At 52.4% G+C, this 18896-nt stretch overlaps 1 protein-coding gene across 2 annotated transcripts; it reads left to right on the plus strand.

Moving 5' to 3' along the window:
• Positions 1-3385: 3385 nt before the first annotated feature.
• Ampd2 (adenosine monophosphate deaminase 2) lies at positions 3386-13938 on the plus strand. 2 transcript variants are annotated; one of them, XM_090334363.1, is made up of 18 exons: positions 3392-3553; positions 7119-7249; positions 7491-7621; positions 7889-7957; positions 8051-8162; positions 8388-8574; positions 8805-8946; positions 9057-9146; positions 9373-9502; positions 9663-9857; positions 9945-10076; positions 10211-10374; positions 11273-11399; positions 11488-11651; positions 11944-12064; positions 12299-12472; positions 12626-12736; positions 12857-13938. In XM_090334363.1, exons 1-18 carry the CDS (start codon positions 3463-3465, stop codon positions 13064-13066), a joined length of 2481 nt encoding a protein of 826 aa, XP_090190489.1. In that variant the 5' UTR covers positions 3392-3462; the 3' UTR covers positions 13067-13938. The 2 variants fall into 2 exon arrangements, with proteins under 2 accessions (XP_090190490.1, XP_090190489.1); XM_090334364.1 differs by lacking the exon at positions 7119-7249 and having other exon boundaries at positions 3386-3553.
• Positions 13939-18896: the final 4958 nt, after the last annotated feature.

An 18896-nucleotide genomic window follows, 5' to 3' on the forward strand; every position in this document is an offset into this window, starting at 1 on the left:
ATCACCATAATCCATAATTCTAGTACTTTGAAAGTCATTTGTGAACTTTCTGGTGTGTTTATTTTCTGGGACTCTAGATCACATAATTAGGATATCATTTGTACACTGAAAAGTCTGTTTCACCTAACTATATTGTAAATATTTTCACACTATTAAAAATTCTACAAGAATAATTCTAATGTCCATATTTTATTATATGTATGTCATATAAACATTCCCTATGGTTTCCAAATTTTCTGTGTGACACAGTTGGCACTACTATACAATTGTGTTTATTTTTCTGGCTGCATATTTTGATGTTTTGTATTTTTGGCACTGAAGTTTAAATTCAGGACCTTATATTTGCTAGGCATCTATTCTCTAGTTGAGCTACATAATTCTTTTTAGCTTTTGGTTAGTTTGTAGATAAGATCTCACCTTTTGCCTAAACTGGCCTCAAGCCTCTATCCTCCCAATCTGCCTCTGGAGCAGTTGGAATTACCTTCAAGAGCCTGACATCTCTTTTTAAAGGAACAGCTCCCTGGAAGTGGCTTACTGAGTTCAATAATAAGAACATTTCTGAGACCCTCTGATTATGTAATATTAAGTGGCTTCCAGAAAGATGCTTATGGCCACCAGTATTGTGTATATTTATGTGCATGTGTGTGTTCCAGTTCACCAACTACATCTGTCCCCTTGTTAGACTGCTTTTCTTATTTCTAAATATTTTGGTATGTAAATACCGTATCTTTTTGTTCTTTTTTTTTTTTTGCCAGTCCTGGGCTTGAGCACTGTCCTTGGACTTTCTCAAGGCTAGTATGTATGTAGTATCTATGTAGTATGTATGTATCTATCTAGTATGTATGTAGTATCTATGTATGTGGTACCAAGGAATCGAACCCCGGTCTTCATGCATGCTAGGCAAGCACTTTAACCACTAGGCCAAACTCCAGGCCCTTGTTCTTTTAATTTTATTCTGCAAATGACCCTTCCCCCCATGTTTATGAAGTCCATAGCGTTTTTTTTGTTTGGTGCCCCTCCACTTTCCCACCCCCTGCAGTGCTTGTGAGAGCTTCCAGCACGTGAAGCCCTCAGCCCAAATCCCCAGCCTGAGGCAATAGTTAATAATTTGTTTTAAGAGACAATACATGGGATTAACGGACCAGCACCAGGTGTACACAGAAAATAGGGTTCAGGGTCCAGAACCTGGAGTGGTGAGACAAGGGGGAGGCAAAGTTTGAGACCAGCTTCGTGGGTGGCGTGAGGACAAGGAGTAACTAACAGCATTAGGACAACTGGGTGTGGGGGCCAACAGCTCCCACAGGGAGAGAACAGGAAGAGGCTAATTGCTGCTCATAAATTTAATTATACTCACAGGAAGGGATTTGCCTCCTCAGCTTCCCTTTAGGTAAGATTCTCTGCCCCTTGGAAATAAGAATGATCATAGCTTAATAATAATTAAAAAAAAAAATCTCCAAACAGCTCAACTTTCCATCTTCTTGTTTCCCCCACCTCCAAACTCCACTTCTTGGTAGGCCTCAAGGTGACCCAATAAGGTGTCAATAGGGACTCTCGAGAACAGACAAGACACAGCTCTACGTGCTTAATTTATATTAATTCACCTGGCCTTAACCACTATCAAAATATGGAAGTGGAGGTGTGGCTCAAGTAGTGCAGTGCCAGTCTTGAGGGCGGAGGTGTACTAAGGGACAGGGCCAGGCTTTGAACTCATGTCTTACCACCCTGCCTCACAAACCACCATGTAAAGCAGGTATTCCCATGCTACTTGTACAAACTAATCTGCACTAGAAAGTTAAGTAACTTGTTCATGTCTGAACTAGAACCCAGCGCCTTAGCACTATAGGAATTAATATCACACACACACACACACACACACACACACACAAAACCTCTGAACTCTGGGGCATCGTAACAGCTATCATCAGGCTCTGACTTTGTGCCAGGCACGGTGCAAAGGAATTTTACGTTTACTCGTCACAGTAACCCTTGATTCTTATTACCCCATGCCATCTTACTGATGAGGAAGCTGACGCACCAAACTTGCCCAAGACCTCGGGCTTGGCCTGACCAACCGCGGCGTGGTGGCTGCCCACGTGGCGCCGGGAAGAGGCAAGATGGCGGGGGCGGGGCCTGGGCCGGGGGGCGGGGCCCGGGACCCGGCGGGGCCGGGGCTGCGGGGGCTGGCGCCGCGCCCGCGCGGTTTCCGAGGGGTCGCACCTGTTGCTCGACTCGCCCGCAGGCCGGATCCCCAAGTCAAGGCCGGCGGGGGGACGCCAGAAGCCTAGACGGGTTCTGGGTCCGGTCCGCTGCGGAGCACGTGGCCAGCCCGCCTCTGGAGTGCAGCGCTGGGGGGTCAAGACGCCAGGGGTCCCCTGAGGCCACTCCGGCCACTGAGGTCAGCCGGGGTCCGCCCCCAGCCAGCTGGCCAATTTGAAAAAAAAAAACTGCCTTCCCCTTTCTCAGCGCTGGCGGAGCGACGTGGTGGGGGGTCTGGGCGCCATCCTCCCCCCTCTCCCCGCCCGGCTTCTCCGCGGTGCGGACCCTCGAGGGCGGCGTCCCCAGCGTCTCCCCGGCGCACGGGCAGCATGGCCTCAGGTAAGTGCCGCGGGTGCCGCGCGTTGGGGCTCGGGGGCGGAGAGGTGCGGGCACCGGGGTGACAGGACCGGGGGACGGCGGCCGGCTGCTCCGGGGAGCGCCGTCCGAGTGCGCAGACCCGGGGACGCGGCGGGGAGGCCGGGGCGCCTCCGCAGACCCCGCACGCGCCGTCTCCGGCCGGCCGCCCGCCCTGACAGGCAGCCTCAGCTGGACAGTGGAATTTTCCCAAGGCTGGCCCCTCCCTTCTGGGCCGGGATTCTCAGTTCTGCCCGCTTCGCCCGGAGTTGGGGGGTCAGATGGAGAAGAAAAACGAAAGGGGGGCGGGGGCTCCGTCCGGGGGCGCTGGGTTTCCTGGAGTTACGCTAGTCTTGCCCTGGGAGGAGTGAGTTCTGAGCTTTCGGGGGGCTCGGTCACGCTGGAATCCTCTTTATTATTTTTCCCCCAGGCTGGCTGAACTAGCCTAACCTGGACTTTGGCTCTTTTTCCTTGGAGCCTTGTCCAGGATGAGGGTTTGGGTGTGTGTGTGGGGGGGGGTGAGTTAGTGCGGAGTTAGGAGCTAGCTCTGCCCCCGTCTTTTTTTTCCCCTCCCACCCCGGGTGGGGGGGGGATCCTGGCTACATCAGTCGCGTGACCCTGGGGACTCCCAAGGAGGGTTGGGAACGACAGGGGACAGGGATGGAGGCCCCACTCCGTAGGTTGCCTAGACAACATCAGAAATCGTGGCCAGGGCCTCTTCCGCCGGCGGGGCGCTGCTTCCTGCATCAGTCACTCCCGCTGGGGGCGGGGCGGAGGAAGGGGTTGGATGTGGCTGAGCCGGGCCCTAGCCGGTGCCGCTCTGACTCCTCTGCTATCGCCTTGGCTCCAGCCATGGCATCCTATCCATCTGGCCCCGGCAAGCCCAAAGCCAAATATTCCTTTAAGAAGCGGGCCAGCCTGCAGGCTTCCACTGCCTTTCCTGGTGAGTGTGTGCTTCATTGCTTTAGGCACTGGCCCAGCTCCTGCCAGCTCCTGTCCAGGCCACACTGGACCCTCAGAGAGGGACTCTCCCATCTCTTGCACCCTCTCTGCAGTGGTGCCCCTTGGCCACCATTCAAGGATTGGCTGGGATTTTAAGGCAGCGAGACAAAGAAGGGGGTGCCTGAGGTTTCTGTGTCAGGCATGCTGGCCTCTAACAAGGAGTGGGTGTGGGTGCTGAGAAAGAGTGTGCACACACGTGTTTGCGTGTGCAGATGCTCAGACTGCGTATGTGGAGCCTGTGTGAATGGAGTGGTGGTGGGGTGTGGGACTGGCTGGTTTGCCGACTGGCTACTCTGATTGGTGCCTGTGCCTTGAACCAGGCCGGCTCAGGGTAGCCTCCTGCAACAACTGCTTCCTTCTCCTAGGACTCCAGATCTAGAATCCCTCTCTGGAATGCTGACATCTGGGCCCACCCATTGCTAGCCCACACACCAGAGCTAGCGTGTCTCTGTCACTGTCTCCTGCTGTTTGTGCTTGAAGCCTCCTTGGGAGAGTGGGGTGTCCTTGGCACTCTGTGTGCTGTGTGCATTGCACCCTTTGGTTTGGTTCCCACGCTGGGCATCTCTGCACCATTTGGAGTTGGTGGTGTCCTGTGGCTGTGCCCATCTTGTTGGGGGCTTTGTGTGTGCTTCCTGTGGAATGTCTGCTGCCCCTAGGAGTTGAGCTCAGGAAAGACCCACACTCAATTTAGTGCTGACCCGCTTCCTGCAGCTAGCCTTATCGATTGCTTGCCTACCTCCTGTTGTCATTGGAGAGGCCTGTTGGAGGTCTGAGCAGTGTTGAGGACCTGGGTTCTCTGTGCCATCCCGAAGGTGTGGGTTCCTGGGCTGTCTCTCAGCTGGTTGCCTTATTAAATCAGAGACTCCGATAGTGAGCACATCTTCTACTGGGGTCAAAGCCTTGGACATCTCTTGGTCTACTTGGCAATGAATGAGGGGGGCTCTGGATTAAGAGAGGGGACAAAGAGGGGTTAGAATCTTGGAGTTGGTAAGAATGGCTTTGTGGGGTACAGCCCCTTCCAGCTTTTGGTGGACTCCATTATGAAGTGTGGATATGTCTGTGTAATGATGTGGTAAGAAGCCTCCAGCTCAGGACCTAGGAGAAGAGACCAGCCATGTGCTCAATTTTCTAGCCTCACCTGAGAGATTCAGAAAGTTCCTTCCTGTGTGTAGCCTCCAGTAAATCTCAGGAAGCCCTCTGCAGTGGTTTGGCAGGCTGGCTGCTAGAACCTGTCCTGTTCTGTCTTCACTCACCTTTGCTGTGGAGGTCCCAGGCCACCAGCTAGGAGGGGTTCCCCTCCTGTTGAAGGGCTTTAGAAGTGGTCTCAGGCCAGATGTAGGGAGAAAGCACAAGGGTCTGAGTTTGGGGTTAAACACAGGCCTTCCAGCCTGGGCGTAGGCAGGTGCTCATCTGTACTTCTTCATATACACTTCCTTTTTCCAAGTGAGATAGTATCTCCAAGCCCTGCCAAGTTCTGTTCTCTTCATTGTTGTCCCTGCTCAGCTGCCTTGACCCTGATCTGGAGTTGGAGAATCTTCCGCCTTTTTCATTGAACAAGGGCTCATGCATGACATGTTTTGAGGGTCACAGGAGCTCCTAATTGCAGTTGTTGCTGGGCTCGGAGCCTCTATCTTTCCAAAATACTTCTATGACATTTTCTGTGTGAGCCATGGGGCTGTAGCTTGTTTACAGTGCAGGCCCTGAGATAAGCAGGGCAGAATCAAGTATCAGTCCTGTGTGTGGTAGTCCCACCTTGACAGTGAGCTTGAGACAGATTAGGTCTAGGGGCCAGGAAGTCTCCAAAACTGTCCCTATCCAGACTGAGCCATACGCCTGCTTCCAGCCAACTCCCTTCCAGCAAATCCTGTCTCCTGAGAACCCTGTAATCAGAACCTAGGGGTTATAGTGGTAGACAGAGGCAGCTGGCCTGGAGTTACAGTTTAGAGAGGAGGAGGATTGCTCCCTGTTTCCCCCCCTCCTGCCTTTTGGCTAGCCAGGTCCTGTCCAGTCCTTGTTCCTAGGGCTGAGATTTTAAGGAGGTTTGGTTCTTCCCTACCCCTGGCTATAGCAGCCTGCCCTGCTTCTCCCCCTTGGGGCCCCTTATATGGCTGGGCCTCCTTGGCATGGAAGAGGTTAAGACCCTGTTCACTCTGGAGTTCCTCTTGTCTCCCAATTCCTGCTCCTTTCCTGGATTTCTTGGCTCCCCTGAGCTTCCCCAGACCCTGTGTGTGGTCATCTCAGGGTCTCCCCTGCTTGCAGCTGCACTTGGTACAACCCATGCCGGGCCCCTGAGCTGTCCTAGGGGACCAGCTACAGCTTCATTTGCAAACAGGCGGGCAAGGGGCACCAGGCTGCTGGTCAGAGTGCCTGAACTCTGCAGGTCGGGTCCAGGCAGGTACCACGGCAAGCAGTTTTCTGGGTTCTGGATCTGGGGTAGGCATGTCCCTTTTCCCATTGTCCAGCTTGGGACCAGACTTGGAGGACTAAGGAATGGGCATAGAGACCTTAGGGCATGCTACTTGAACAGACCTGTCATTTCTCCTTTTGGTCAGGGTGGAAGGAGTAAAGGGTGCTAGAGGGAAGACCCTCCCATCTGGATGGGAGAGCTAGCTGCCTGTTGGGGAGACTGGGCTGCGAGAACCCTAGAAAAGGTCCTTTCCAATAGACAGTTTCAAGGCCTTTTAGTGTCAGCCTCCTGGCAAGTGCAGCTGAAGAGTTCTGTCTTTGACGGAGGAAAAAGACCCCTGGTTGTGGTATTCCTTTCCCGGGGCCTCCACGGGGCCTCTCGCTCAGATCCTGGGGTCTCTAAGTGGTGCACACTGTTTGTGGCCGCTGCCTTCGGAGGAACAGCCAACAGTGGGAGGTGCAGGCTGGAGCCGGGCCACATCTTGGCAGACCTGGGGTCCTGGGGAGAGAGCAGGCCTCTAGAGAGGAGACAGGGTTCCCTGCCAATCTGGTCCTTCTCTTCTCAGGGCTATTTCCCTGGGTCAGAACTGGGTGTCTGCAATGGCCTCCCTGAGCCTGTAGGTATAGAACAGCAGGCAGGGCCTGCAGATCTAGAGCAGGTCTGACCCTGGATTAGTCACTCTGACAGCTAGGGCTAAGGGTCCCTGGTGTGGCCCTTCACAAGTGCCTGGTGTGTGTCAGTGGGGAGCAGGTTCTCCAAGCCTCAGCCAGCAGACAGGGTTGCTAGTGAATGAATCCACTTGTTCCAGGAGTAGATGAAAGACCTCCTCCCCTGAGCCTGGGATAGTGAGGGCCCCTGTGTAGACGGAGGGTGAGGATGATAAAGGGGCCCTGAGTAGAAAGAGGGTGAGGATGATAGAGGGGCCCTGTGCGGATGTGAGGGTGAGGGCCTCTGGGAATCCACTAACTTGCTTCTCTGCCTCCGTGGAGGAATTGCCCACTCTCCAGGCCCTGTCCTCTGTTGGGGACTGGCCTGGGGCAAATGGGCATCTAAGCCCTGCTTCTCCACCCCCTTGACTGTGGCATCACTGTCTCTGCAGAGGCTCGGGGTAGTCTGGGGGCCCCTCCGCTGCAGTCTGCCCGATCCCTGCCGGGCCCCGCCCCCTGCCTCAAGCACTTCCCGCTCGACCTGCGCACGTCTATGGATGGCAAATGCAAGGAGATCGCTGAGGTATCCCCTGGTGCCCGCACCCCTCACCCTGCACCCCGCCTCTGCTCCCACACCCTCCATCTCAGCTACCTTGTACCTCACACTTGGCTGTCCCAGATCCTCAGCCTCTCCCAGGAACCCTGGCTCCTGCTGCCCTGCTGTCATACTCCATGTCCAGGCTCTGCAGGGGAGGTCCCAGGACGGGGAATGTGGGAGCTGGGCCACCTGACCTTTTCTCCTCCCCTCCCGCCTTCCCACCCAGGAGCTGTTCAGCCGCTCACTGGCTGAGAGTGAGCTCCGCAGCGCCCCATATGAGTTCCCAGAGGAGAGCCCCATCGAGCAGCTGGAGGAGCGGAGGCAGCGGCTGGAGCGGCAGATCAGCCAGGATGTCAAGTGAGCTAGGCTGCCAAAGGGGCCAGCTGTAGTCTGCCTAGAATCTGGTCCCTTGGCCTCTTTGTTCCCTCTGCTCTCGTCCCTCCGGGGTCCCTGCCCCAGAGGCAGTGGATGGCTCATTCTTTGGAGCCAGACTACTGGAGTCTGCTTCAATTCTAGATCTGTGTGTAGTCCCATGGGGACGTGTGACAAACCTTGTGGGACACCTAGCAAAAGTGCTGAGAGCTGGAGCCCAATCCCTTTTGCTTTTGCCCCTCTCACCTCTAGGCTGGAGCCAGACATCCTTCTTCGGGCCAAGCAAGATTTCCTGAAGACAGACAGTGAATCAGACCTCCAGTGAGGGCAGAGGGGCACATGGAGGAGAGGGGAGAGGGTGCTGGGGCCTGTCCTGCTATGGGCATCAACCCCTCACTGTACCTCTCCCTCTAGGCTCTACAAGGAGCAGAGTGAGGGGCAGGGTGATTGGGGCCTGCGAGAGCGGGATGTGGTGCTGGAACGGGAATTTCAGCGGGTCACCATCTCTGGGGAGGAGAAGTGCGGGGTGAGTCTAGGGACTGGAGTGGAGTGGGGGCTGGCAGGGTGTATCTTACTACCTGGAGGTGTGGAGTCTGGCTGGGAGCCCCCTAGTAGGCTAGGAGCACTGTGAATGGAGTGCCCCTGGGGTCAAATCTGCTGGAGATGAAGTCGGGGGAAGGCTGCAGGCAGCAGGGGAGCCTGAGTCTTAAGTCAGACCCCAAAGAGAGTGACTCTATGTCTTCTTTTCCAGGTGCCATTCACAGACCTTCTGGACGCAGCCAAGAGCGTGGTGCGGGCACTCTTCATCCGGGAGAAGTACACAGCCCTGTCTCTACAGAGCTTCTGCCCCACCACCCGCCGCTACCTGCAGCAGCTGGCCGAGAAACCCCTGGAGACACGGACCTATGAGCAGGGCCCTGACACCCCTGTGTCTGCTGGTGGGACCCCCATCCCTGCCATGCCCCATCCAAATGCCCTGGTCTCCTGGGCATTGAACTTGGGACCTGGACATCACCCTGCTGACTACTTTCTCATACTTGGCCTCATTCCAGCTTCTTGGAGCCTGGGAGGGTGGAGAGTGGAGCAGTGGAGCAGGACCTGGGACTTCTGATGTCTCCTGCTCTTTGTAGGACCTCTGGGGATGACTTCTGTCTTTCTACCCTTGCAGATGCCCCGGTACACCCCCCTGCGCTGGAACAGCACCCGTATGAGCACTGTGAACCGAGTACCATGCCTGGGGACCTAGGCTTGGGTCTGCGGATGGTACGGGGTGTGGTGCATGTCTACACCCGCAGAGAACCTGATGAGCAGTAAGAGGGGGTGTGGCATGTGCTTGGGGACACCCTGTGGGAGGCTGCATGGGCTCGGGAGGGGCTGTGGGCCTGGCTTACTTTCCTTCCCCAAACTCCCTTCGTGCCAGCTGCTCAGAGGTGGAGCTGCCGTACCCTGACCTACAGGACTTTGTGGCTGATGTCAATGTGCTGATGGCTCTGATCATCAATGGTCCCATGTGAGTCTCCACCTGTCCCTGGCAGCTGCCCTCCCTGCCCAGATTCTCCAGTGAGAGCCCTGCCCTGCCTTGAAACCTGTCACCTGGGCTCAGGCTCCTCCCTAGATACCTGACATCTTGGTGGTCCCCCTACCTCCCCCGCCTTCTCTTTGGCTCTGCTATGTGAGCCCACCCAGGTGTTTCTACCTTCAAGGCCTGAGTTCTACCTTGCTTTTCTCCTGCCTAGAAAGTCATTTTGTTACCGCCGGCTGCAGTACCTGAGCTCCAAGTTCCAGATGCATGTGCTGCTTAATGAGATGAAGGAGCTGGCCGCTCAGAAGAAAGTGCCACACCGAGACTTCTACAACATCCGGAAGGTGGGCCCCCAGACTATGGCCTTCCGTGGATCCTGACCCTTTACCCTCCTGACCAGGGCCTGGGCCTTCCTTCTGGCATCCCTTTCCATCATCCCCCTGTGCTCATCCTGGACCTTCCTGGTCTCTGGTGGACCCAGCAGCCCTGTTGTATGCGTTCCAGGTGGACACACACATCCATGCCTCGTCCTGCATGAATCAGAAGCATCTGCTGCGCTTCATCAAGCGGGCCATGAAGCGGCACCTGGAGGAGATCGTGCACGTGGAGCAGGGCCGTGAGCAGACACTGCGCGAGGTCTTCGAAAGCATGAATCTCACAGCCTACGACTTAAGTGTGGACACGCTTGATGTGCACGCGGTCTGTGTCTGCAGCCTGGCTGGAGGGGGTTGGGTCAGCGCAGGGGCTGGGGATCAGGGCTGACCTAAGCCCACCCATCTCCCCCAGGACAGAAACACCTTCCACCGCTTCGACAAGTTCAACGCTAAATACAACCCCATCGGGGAGTCTGTCCTCCGAGAGATCTTCATCAAGACGGACAACAGGGTTTCTGGAAAGTATTTTGCTCACATCATCAAGGTACGGAGACAGAGAGAGAGCCTGAGGCTGAGGGTGGGCTCATGTGATGGAGAGTGGAGACGGGGCTTAAATAGGTCTCTGGAGCAGAGTCCTGAGTGGAGCCTTTACTTGATAATTATGCCTCATCTGTCTAGGAGGTGATGTCGGACCTGGAGGAGAGCAAATACCAGAACGCAGAGCTGCGGCTCTCCATCTATGGACGCTCAAGGGATGAGTGGGATAAATTGGCACGCTGGGCCGTGACCCACCGAGTACACTCTCCCAATGTGCGCTGGCTTGTACAGGTGCCCCGCCTCTTGTGAGTATCCCTCTTTCACCAGGTCAAGGTGCCTGTGCCTGTACCCTGCCCTCCTGTCCCAGCTGAGCCCTTTTTAAAAAGTTTTTAAAATTGTTACTATAAAGGTTACGTACAGAGGGAGTATTTATAAGTCAAGTTGACGAATACAAGTTCTTTCTGGACAGTGTCACCCTTTCCTCTCACCCAGTTTCCCCTCCCATTCCCCTACAAGTTGTGTAGATAGTTCATTTTCATTTTTAACGTAGTGTCTCATGAGAACCACCCTCCCTGAGGCTGCGGTGGAGGAGAACGTCCTACCTTCTGCCAACCAACTGTATTACACCTTTGCCAACACTTGTTCATCCATTGACCCTTCGTTTCTATGCCCTCTCCTTCCCTCCCAAAGAAATGAACAGACAAGACCGAGAGAAAAGAAAACAAAAACATCAAAGAAAGCCTCTTGTTTCCATTTTCGGGAGTTCCTTTCGATAAACATTTTTTTATGTAAGATCAGATGCACATAGACATGCATTCATGCTTTACCTCTGAGACCTGTTTTGGTCTGTAAATGCCTAAAGTCCTGTATAATGTATCATGTCCCAGGGTATTTTAGATCTAGCTTCCATGTATGAAAGAAAAACGTGCCATTTGTCTCTCTGAACTAGGCTTACCTCATTAACATGATTTGTTCTCGGTCCATCCATTCCCCTGCAAATGGCATAGTACTATCTTTCCAATCCAGCCATGCCCTCTTGAGTGTTAAGGAGGGACTTCCCAGGCTCCTCCCCAGCTCTGCCTGCCCTGACAGGCCAGCTTTCCCAATGCCTGTGCTCTCTGACCATCTCTGACCCTTCCTGGGGTTCAAGATTGCCTCCTGCTGGCCTCACCGGTGCTAGCTTATTTACTGTCTTATCTGCAGTGATGTGTACCGGACCAAGGGCCAGCTGGCTAACTTCCAGGAAATGCTGGAGAACATCTTTCTGCCTCTGTTTGAGGCCACCATACACCCCGCCAGCCACCCGGAGCTGCACCTTTTTCTGGAGCACGTGAGTAGTAGCATGGTTGGGGTGAGGGTGGGTAGCCAGATGGAGGCCACAGCCACAGCTCTGGTGCTGACCACTGGTTCTGTGCCAGGTGGACGGTTTTGACAGTGTAGACGATGAATCCAAGCCTGAGAATCATGTCTTCAACTTGGACAGCCCCCTCCCCGAGGCTTGGGTGGAGGAGGACAACCCACCCTATGCCTATTACCTGTATTACACCTTCGCCAACATGGCCACATTGAACCACCTGCGCAGGTACCTGTATCTCCCAGTGTTGAACCTCTGCTCGCTGTGGGGTCTCACTCATCAGACCTCACTGTAGGCACTCTGGACTGGGGTCACTGTGGACCCTGACCCACCTGTTTGTGTGGCCTTTATGTCCTGGCTGATTAGACTCTGTCTCTGCCCTTGGACCTCATCCCTAATCCTTCCTAGCCCAGGATGTACCCTTGCCTTCTAAACCCAAACCAGCAGAGTCATTGGGTGCGGGGTGTGCTGGGGTTAGGGCTATGGAGCTGAACCTGTTTTCATTCCCCCACTCCCTCAGGCAGAGAGGTTTCCACACGTTCGTGCTGAGGCCTCACTGTGGGGAAGCTGGCCCCATCCACCACCTGGTATCAGCCTTCATGCTGGCTGAGAACATCTCCCATGGACTGCTTCTGCGCAAGGTCAGGGGCTTCACCCAGCTGTGCATCTTCCTTTGAGCCCTTCCATAACTGATATCCTCACCCAGTCTCCAACGAGTGGTATTCCGCACTGGGACCCCACCCTATCCTCGGTTCTGGTTAGAACTATTCTCACAGTGGGTCCACCTTGTGTTTCTGTTCCCCAGATGTGGCCTGGATCACCCCAGTTTTCCAGCTTCAAATCCATCTAACAGCTCTTCCTTTCCACCTGCCCAGGCCCCTGTCCTGCAGTACCTGTATTACCTGGCCCAGATAGGCATTGCCATGTCCCCACTCAGCAACAATAGCCTCTTCCTCAGCTACCACCGGAACCCGCTGCCTGAGTACCTGTCCCGTGGCCTCATGGTCTCTCTGTCCACTGATGATCCCCTGCAGTTCCACTTCACCAAGGTCAGAACCCCAGCAGGCTGCTGTGCCAGGTCCTCTGGCCCTGGGGTGGTGCTGCCCCCTGCTGGTGGAGCACAGCAGGCTAGGTGCAGGTCCTGCAGGGGAGGAAGGGACATAGGGTCAGGGAACCTGCTAAAGGAATTTTGGCCTATGCAGGAGCCACTTATGGAAGAGTATAGCATCGCCACTCAGGTGTGGAAGCTGAGCTCCTGTGACATGTGTGAACTGGCCCGAAACAGTGTTCTCATGAGCGGCTTCTCTCACAAGGTACTGTGCTTGCCTACTCTAGGCAGGCTTTCCCTGCCTTGGGCAGTTAGCTTCCTGGCCTCATCTGTGGGTTGGCAGGGAGCTGGCTGCAGCCTCGCTCCTTACTCGAATCTCCTGTAGGTAAAGAGCCACTGGCTGGGACCTAACTACACCAAGGAGGGTCCTGAGGGCAATGACATCCGCCGCACCAACGTCCCGGACATCCGTGTGGGCTACCGCCATGAGACTCTGTGTCAGGAGCTGGCACTCATCACACAGGCCGTCCAGAGTGAGATGCTGGAGACTATCCCAGAGGAGCCGAGCATCGCCACCAGCCCGGGGCCTCAGTGAGCCCGGTCCGTGTGGTGCCAGCCCACCTTACACCTTGACCATGCCTTGTTCTTGGACCCCTCCCGCCCTGATGTGGTCTCTGCATGTCTCTGTTGCTTTTTTGTTTCTGTCCTGCATGTCTCTTGACCATGTCCTGTCCCTGGGCCACCTCTGTGAAAATGACATCCAGGAGTCTGCCACTGTCTTGGCCCAGGTGGTACCTGCTAGCCAAGGTAAAAGGGCTGGGCCCTGCCGGTGGCTTCAGTATTCTTAGAAGTCTGGCTGTCTTATGGATGTCTTCAGTGTCCCCGTGGCTTGGGATAGTTGGGTGGGGCTGGCCCTTCTAGCCTCTGGGGTCCTACCTGGACAAATGTGTTTTTTCTGGAACTGAAGTTTAGTTCTCTACTGGTAGACGTGGCTGAGGGGCAGGTAGGGGGCCTGTGCATCTCCACTGCACTCAGGCTGCTGAGACCCTGTGAGGCTCCAGCAGCTCTGCACTGGGTGCATTTGGACTTGAATTTACGCAAGACTCCAGATGCCAGCCAAGAGGTTGGACTTAGATCTCGGAGGTACTGGACCACTGCCTGTGCCAGTCCCTGCCCAACGGCCTTCTCCGTTCTCCCCTGGCCCACATGCTCCTTCTGTGGTGTCAGCTTTTGTGCCTCTGTGGGAGGGGGCAGCTTCCCTGTGCTGTCTGGGCCACTGCAGCTGGAGAGTGCTGGATCTTCTAGTAACCCTGGGGGTGGTCTCCCCTTTGTGGTTCCCAGATCAGCCCCAACCCCAGCTGGCCCCCTGTGTTGTGTTCTCCACTGAGGCCTTTGCTGTGAAAAGCAGTGTTTGATATGACCCATCTTTCCTAGTGCATGAGAAATAAAGACTATTTCAGTAACGAGCCAGGTGGGGTCTCTGTTGGGAGAGGGAGAGCTTTGGGATGGAGAAGATGAGGGGCCAGGGCTACTGTGGATGAAGGTGGTGTGTATGCATGTGTTGAGAGTGAGCAGGGTCTTGCTAATGTAGTTCAGGTGAGTCTCGAACTTGGTCCTCCTGTCTCAGCCTCCTGGGTTCTGGAAATACAGGCATGTAGCACCATGCCCACAAAGGGAAAGAAGAGCTGCAGGGCTTGCATGGTATGTGTGTGTGTGTTCCTGACAGCTGTGGAGAAAGGAGAGACCCATGCATCCAGCTTGTCCTCAGGAGGACCCCGGGCCCCAGCTGGGGTCATCCCTGTCCTACCAGCCTGGAGGATGGGACTTTTTTTTTTACCTTTCTTAGCTGGACGGAGTAGTGGAGCAGGCCTCTACAGAGCCTGTTTCCAGTGCTTTCTCACTTTCTCAGGCTCTGAGATGCGATGTGTGTCACTGCGGTCTCGTAGGAGATGGTGGTGGCAAGGGTCTAGAACAAGTGGTGGTGTTTACCTTTAGTTGTGTGGGGTCTATACTACACAACCTGTGGAGCATCTCCTTGCTGCCAGGGTTGCTAGGGTTGGTTGTTGCTATACAAAAGGAAAGCAAGGGCTGAGGATGTGGCTCAGGAACCAGAACAACCCCTCAAAGGGGGAGTGATGTGTTCCGAGCTGTACACATGCTAGTGGCCTGCTGCTGGGTGGGGAGGGACAGGGATAAGGCTGCCCTAGTACAGAGACAGCCTGTATAATTGGGGGCTTGTCTGGGGGGCTTAGGAGGCAAGTGGCTTCTCTGCCCCCCACCCCAGGATAGAGGAGACTTCTGTCTATGGACAGAGGTCTCACCCCACTCCCTGCCCTTCCCTCTGTCAGGGCCCTTCCCAGCACAGCCTCTGCTGGTTGCCTACACCCCAGGTCCAGGGCAGGGGGCAGAACTCTCCCTCCTTTCACCTGCTGAAGGTTCCTAGCTAGGCCAGGACCCTTTGGGGTACAGACGGTGTGTTGCCATTATCAGAATGGAATGCTGGAGCTGAGGAGGAGCTGAAGGCTGCAACACTGGCAGATTTGCTGAAGAAACCGAGGTGAAAATGAGTGGCAGAATCTAGATGTGGTTGACATCCAGAGCTCTCTTTTTCCCCACCTCAGGCCCTGTCTGATCCCAAACAAAGCTTTCTCAGGATGATGGAAGTTGACTTTTCAAGGTGAATACATTTAATGGTACAAAAACCACTCCTTTGTCAAATAAGCAAGCTGGTTGAGACTTTCCTCTGAGGACAAGAACTGCCTGTCCAACCCAGCTCTCAAGACTTTGCTAGTGGTAAGAACTCTATATTTACAGATTGAGTCACTTAGTCATTGAATCAAATATTTTTGTTCATTTTCTTGTCCTCTGGTTTTCTCAGTTTGTTCTGAGGTCTTACCCTAAGAATATTACTGATTCAGAGTTTCTTAGCAACCTCCCCACAACGTTTGTGGTCCCCTGTTTTCTCAGAAGTTTTTTTCAAATGTTTACCAAGAGCAAATAATCTTTAATCTGGATCTAAAAAGAAAAAGAAGTCTTACTAAAGAACATGGGGAAATACAGAAAAATTAGGAAGAAAAAGCCCACTAAGAAGCACTAAGTAATGCTGGTTACTTGAATGCTTGAGATTTATGTATATATTGTGACACATTTATATGTTTATATCTTCTTTCCAGTTCTTTTTCCAAGAAATTAAAAACAAAGAAACAAAAAAACTTCCCAGGCTGTTCCTGGAACTTTCTGAACTGTCTCAGCCTGCCAAATGCCAGCATTACTTATGTGAACCTGTGCGGGATTTTCAAATGGCTTTTTTTTATTATTGAGTTTAGGTTGTATATGTATTAATTTTGCATTTAAGATGCTTCTCCCCACCCCCCCTCCACACCCGTAATGGGGCTTGAAGTCTGGGTCTGGGTGCTGTCCTTGAGCTCTTTTGCTCAAGGCTACCATCCTACCCCTGGGATCACAGCACTACTTTCCATTTTCTAGTGACTAGAGAGAAGAATCTCACATTCTGGGGCCAGGAGTTTGGCCTAGTGGTAGAGTACTTGCCGAGCATGCACGAAGACCCAGGTTCAGTTCCTTGGTACCACATACATAGAAAAAAGCCAGAAGTGGTCTCTGAGGCTCAAGTGGTAGAGCTTTGGCCTTGAGAAAGTCCAAGGAAAGTGCTCAGGCCCTGAGCTCACGCCTAGGACTGGCAATAAATAAATAAATAAAATAATAAATAAAGTTAAAAAAAAAACAAGAATCTCATGTTCTTTAGTGCCCAGGTTAGCTTTGAACCATGATCCTCAAATCTCAGTCTCTTGAGTAGCTAGGATTACAGGTGTGAGACACCATGCCCGGCATTTGAGATGCTTTTAACATGTATTTCTTATGAATTACTCTAGAAATTGATTGAAGTACTTTACAAATATAAATTTAATTACACTGCTTTTCCCCATGTGATCTCTGATTTCCCATCATAGATCTGTTAAGTATAGCTGTAGAGCCTGGCACTGGCAGCTCACCCCTGTAATCTTAGCTACTAAGGAGGCTGAGATCTGAGGATTGTAGTTTGAAGCCAGCCTGAGCAGAAAAAGTCTGTGAGGGTTTTTGTTTTGTTTTGTTTTTTATTAAAGAATTTATTAGCATTGATTTTTATATCATATTTCAAAGACATGTTTAACAAGTATTCAAGAAGGGAATCTCTATATACAATTACTGGTGTCTGTGAGGTTCTTTTTTTTTGTCAGTTGTAGGGTTTGAACTCTGGACCTGGGCACTGTCCCTGACCTCTTCAGCTCAAGGCTACTACCCTACCCCTTGAGCCAGAGTGCTACTTCCAGTTTTCTAGTGGTTAATTGGAGATAAGAGTCTCAGGGACCAACTTTTTAGTGCCCAGGCTGGCTTTGAACCTCGATTCTCAGATCTCAGCCTCCTGAGTAGCTAGGATTACAGGTGTGAGCAACTGCACCCAACTTCTGTGAGAGTCTTCTCTCCAATTAGCCACTCCCAAACCAGAAGTGGATCTATCACTCAAAGTTTAAGAACACTAGCCTTGGGATAGCTCCCAGGCCTTGAATTCAAGCCTTATGACCAACAAAACACAAAACAAAAACCCTATAGAACCAGATGTCTGTGGCTCAGAACAGGAGCTGAGATCTGAAAAGGCTGAGATCTAAGGTTCTGAGTTCAAATCCAGCTTGGGCAGGAAAGTCCCTAAGACCTTATATCCAATTAACTACAAAAGCCATAAATGAAGCTGTGGCTTAAGTGTTAGAGCATTAAATTTGTGCAAAAAAAGCTAAGAGATGCTCCTGGGCCCTGAATTCAAGTCCCAGAACTAATACACACACACCACAAAATTATATGCTAGGAGTGAAGGCTCATACTTGCAATACTTAGTTAGCAGATCTAGAGGATCATAGTTCAAGGCCAGTCTAGGGAAAACAGTCAAGGACACCCCCCCCTTGATGAGTACCTTTCTTCTACAAATAGCTGAACATTATGGTGAACATTTTTCAGTTCAGCTATTGGATTAAAGTCTAGGCCTGAGTGCGTCCAGGCATAAATATGAGAATCTATTGGAAAAATAAAATGGCTAGAAGCATGGCTCAAGGCGGTTCATTGCCTGCCCAGTAAATATAGGCCGTGAGGTCATACTCCATTACCACCAAAATAATAATAATAATAATGCAGTGACTAAGCATGCATGCTGGATTCAGAACACTTGTACTTGGGTTTGGGCTCCACCCCTTTCTATGCAGCTGGATGGCTTCTTTCAGCCTCATCCATCGCATGAGGATAATAATCGCTTTCCTAATGCTTTTGTGTTGTCTTACTCTCAGCATACAGAACACTCAGCATTCAGTAAGCATTAGCAGTTGTCTTTGTATAATGCTGTAGAGATATATCTTGTCTAAAGGCCCATGAGGAAAATTACCAGGTCCCAGACATTGTGTTATTTTCCATAGAAATGGATCAGTCAGGTGTTAATGCATTACGTCTGTAATCCTAGCTGCTCAGAAGGCCGAGATGGGATTGTGGGTGGAAGCCAGTCTGGACAGAAAATCTGTGAGACATTGTCTTCAATTAACAAGAAGTCAGAAGTAAGTCCAGGGCGCACACCTGTAATCCCAGCTACTCGGGAAGCTAAGATCTGAGTATTTTGTAAGAACCCAGTTTTAGATATAGTTTTTGTTTGTTTGTTTTGATCCGTCATGGGTCTTGAGCTCTGGGCCTGGGTGTTGACCCTGAGCTCTAGCTCAAGGCTACCACCCTACCCCTTGAGACATAGTGCCACTTTAGATACAGTTTTTAAAAAGTCTTAGACTCTCAGCCCTTTGCCCAAATTAGATGATGTAGCCTGTGTGAGCCTCACCTCCAGTCCTGAAACTGCAGCTATCTCTAGCCTCCAGCAGCATCAGTGGAATGCTGTCTGCCTAGGTCTAGTCACAATTGTTGACCTCCTCCCCACATGTGTTATCTCTGATGTCCAGGACAGCTGCAGAAATGCCCCACCACCCCAATGGCTCCAGGATTTGACCTCATGAAATTGTTTAAGAAAACTCCTCATGAAAGTTGCCTACGAAATTGCTTATGATAATGCTAACTGCAAATGTTGTTTCTGTGAATCAGTTGGCTTGCTTGCAAAACTGCCTCACCATCTGCATGTAGTTTTACAAACCCTGCCCTTTGTTCAGAGACTTCATTGGGAGTCCAAGACGGGACAGTTGATGGTCAGCGATAAACTCCTTTGCCATCTTTAACAGTGCCTCCGTGGAGTACTTGACTTGTGGGATATGTCAATTCTAGTTCAAAGTTAGCCCAGGCAGGAAAGTCTGTGAAATCCTTATCTCCAATTAACCAACAAAAAGCTAAAGGTTGGAGCTGTGGCTCAAGTGCTAGTCTTAAGCAAAAGAGCTAAGGGACAGCATCCAGGC

This window comes from Megascapheus bottae, chromosome 6 (genome assembly GCF_031878675.1).
Source record: "Megascapheus bottae isolate mThoBot1 chromosome 6, mThoBot2.hap1, whole genome shotgun sequence".
Lineage (NCBI taxonomy): Eukaryota > Metazoa > Chordata > Mammalia > Rodentia > Geomyidae > Megascapheus > Megascapheus bottae.

What these genes read in the sequence shown, in the direction of transcription:
- Ampd2 (XM_090334363.1), top strand. Translation starts at nt 3,463, where the DNA reads ATGGCATCCTATCCATCTGGCCCCGGCAAGCCCAAAGCCAAATATTCC. An exon ending in ACTTCTACAACATCCGGAAG is followed by an intron (nt 9,503 to 9,662) that starts GTGGGCCCCCAG and finishes TATGCGTTCCAG; the next exon opens with GTGGACACACACATCCATGC. An exon ending in ACACGCTTGATGTGCACGCG is followed by an intron (nt 9,858 to 9,944) that starts GTCTGTGTCTGC and finishes CATCTCCCCCAG; the next exon opens with GACAGAAACACCTTCCACCG.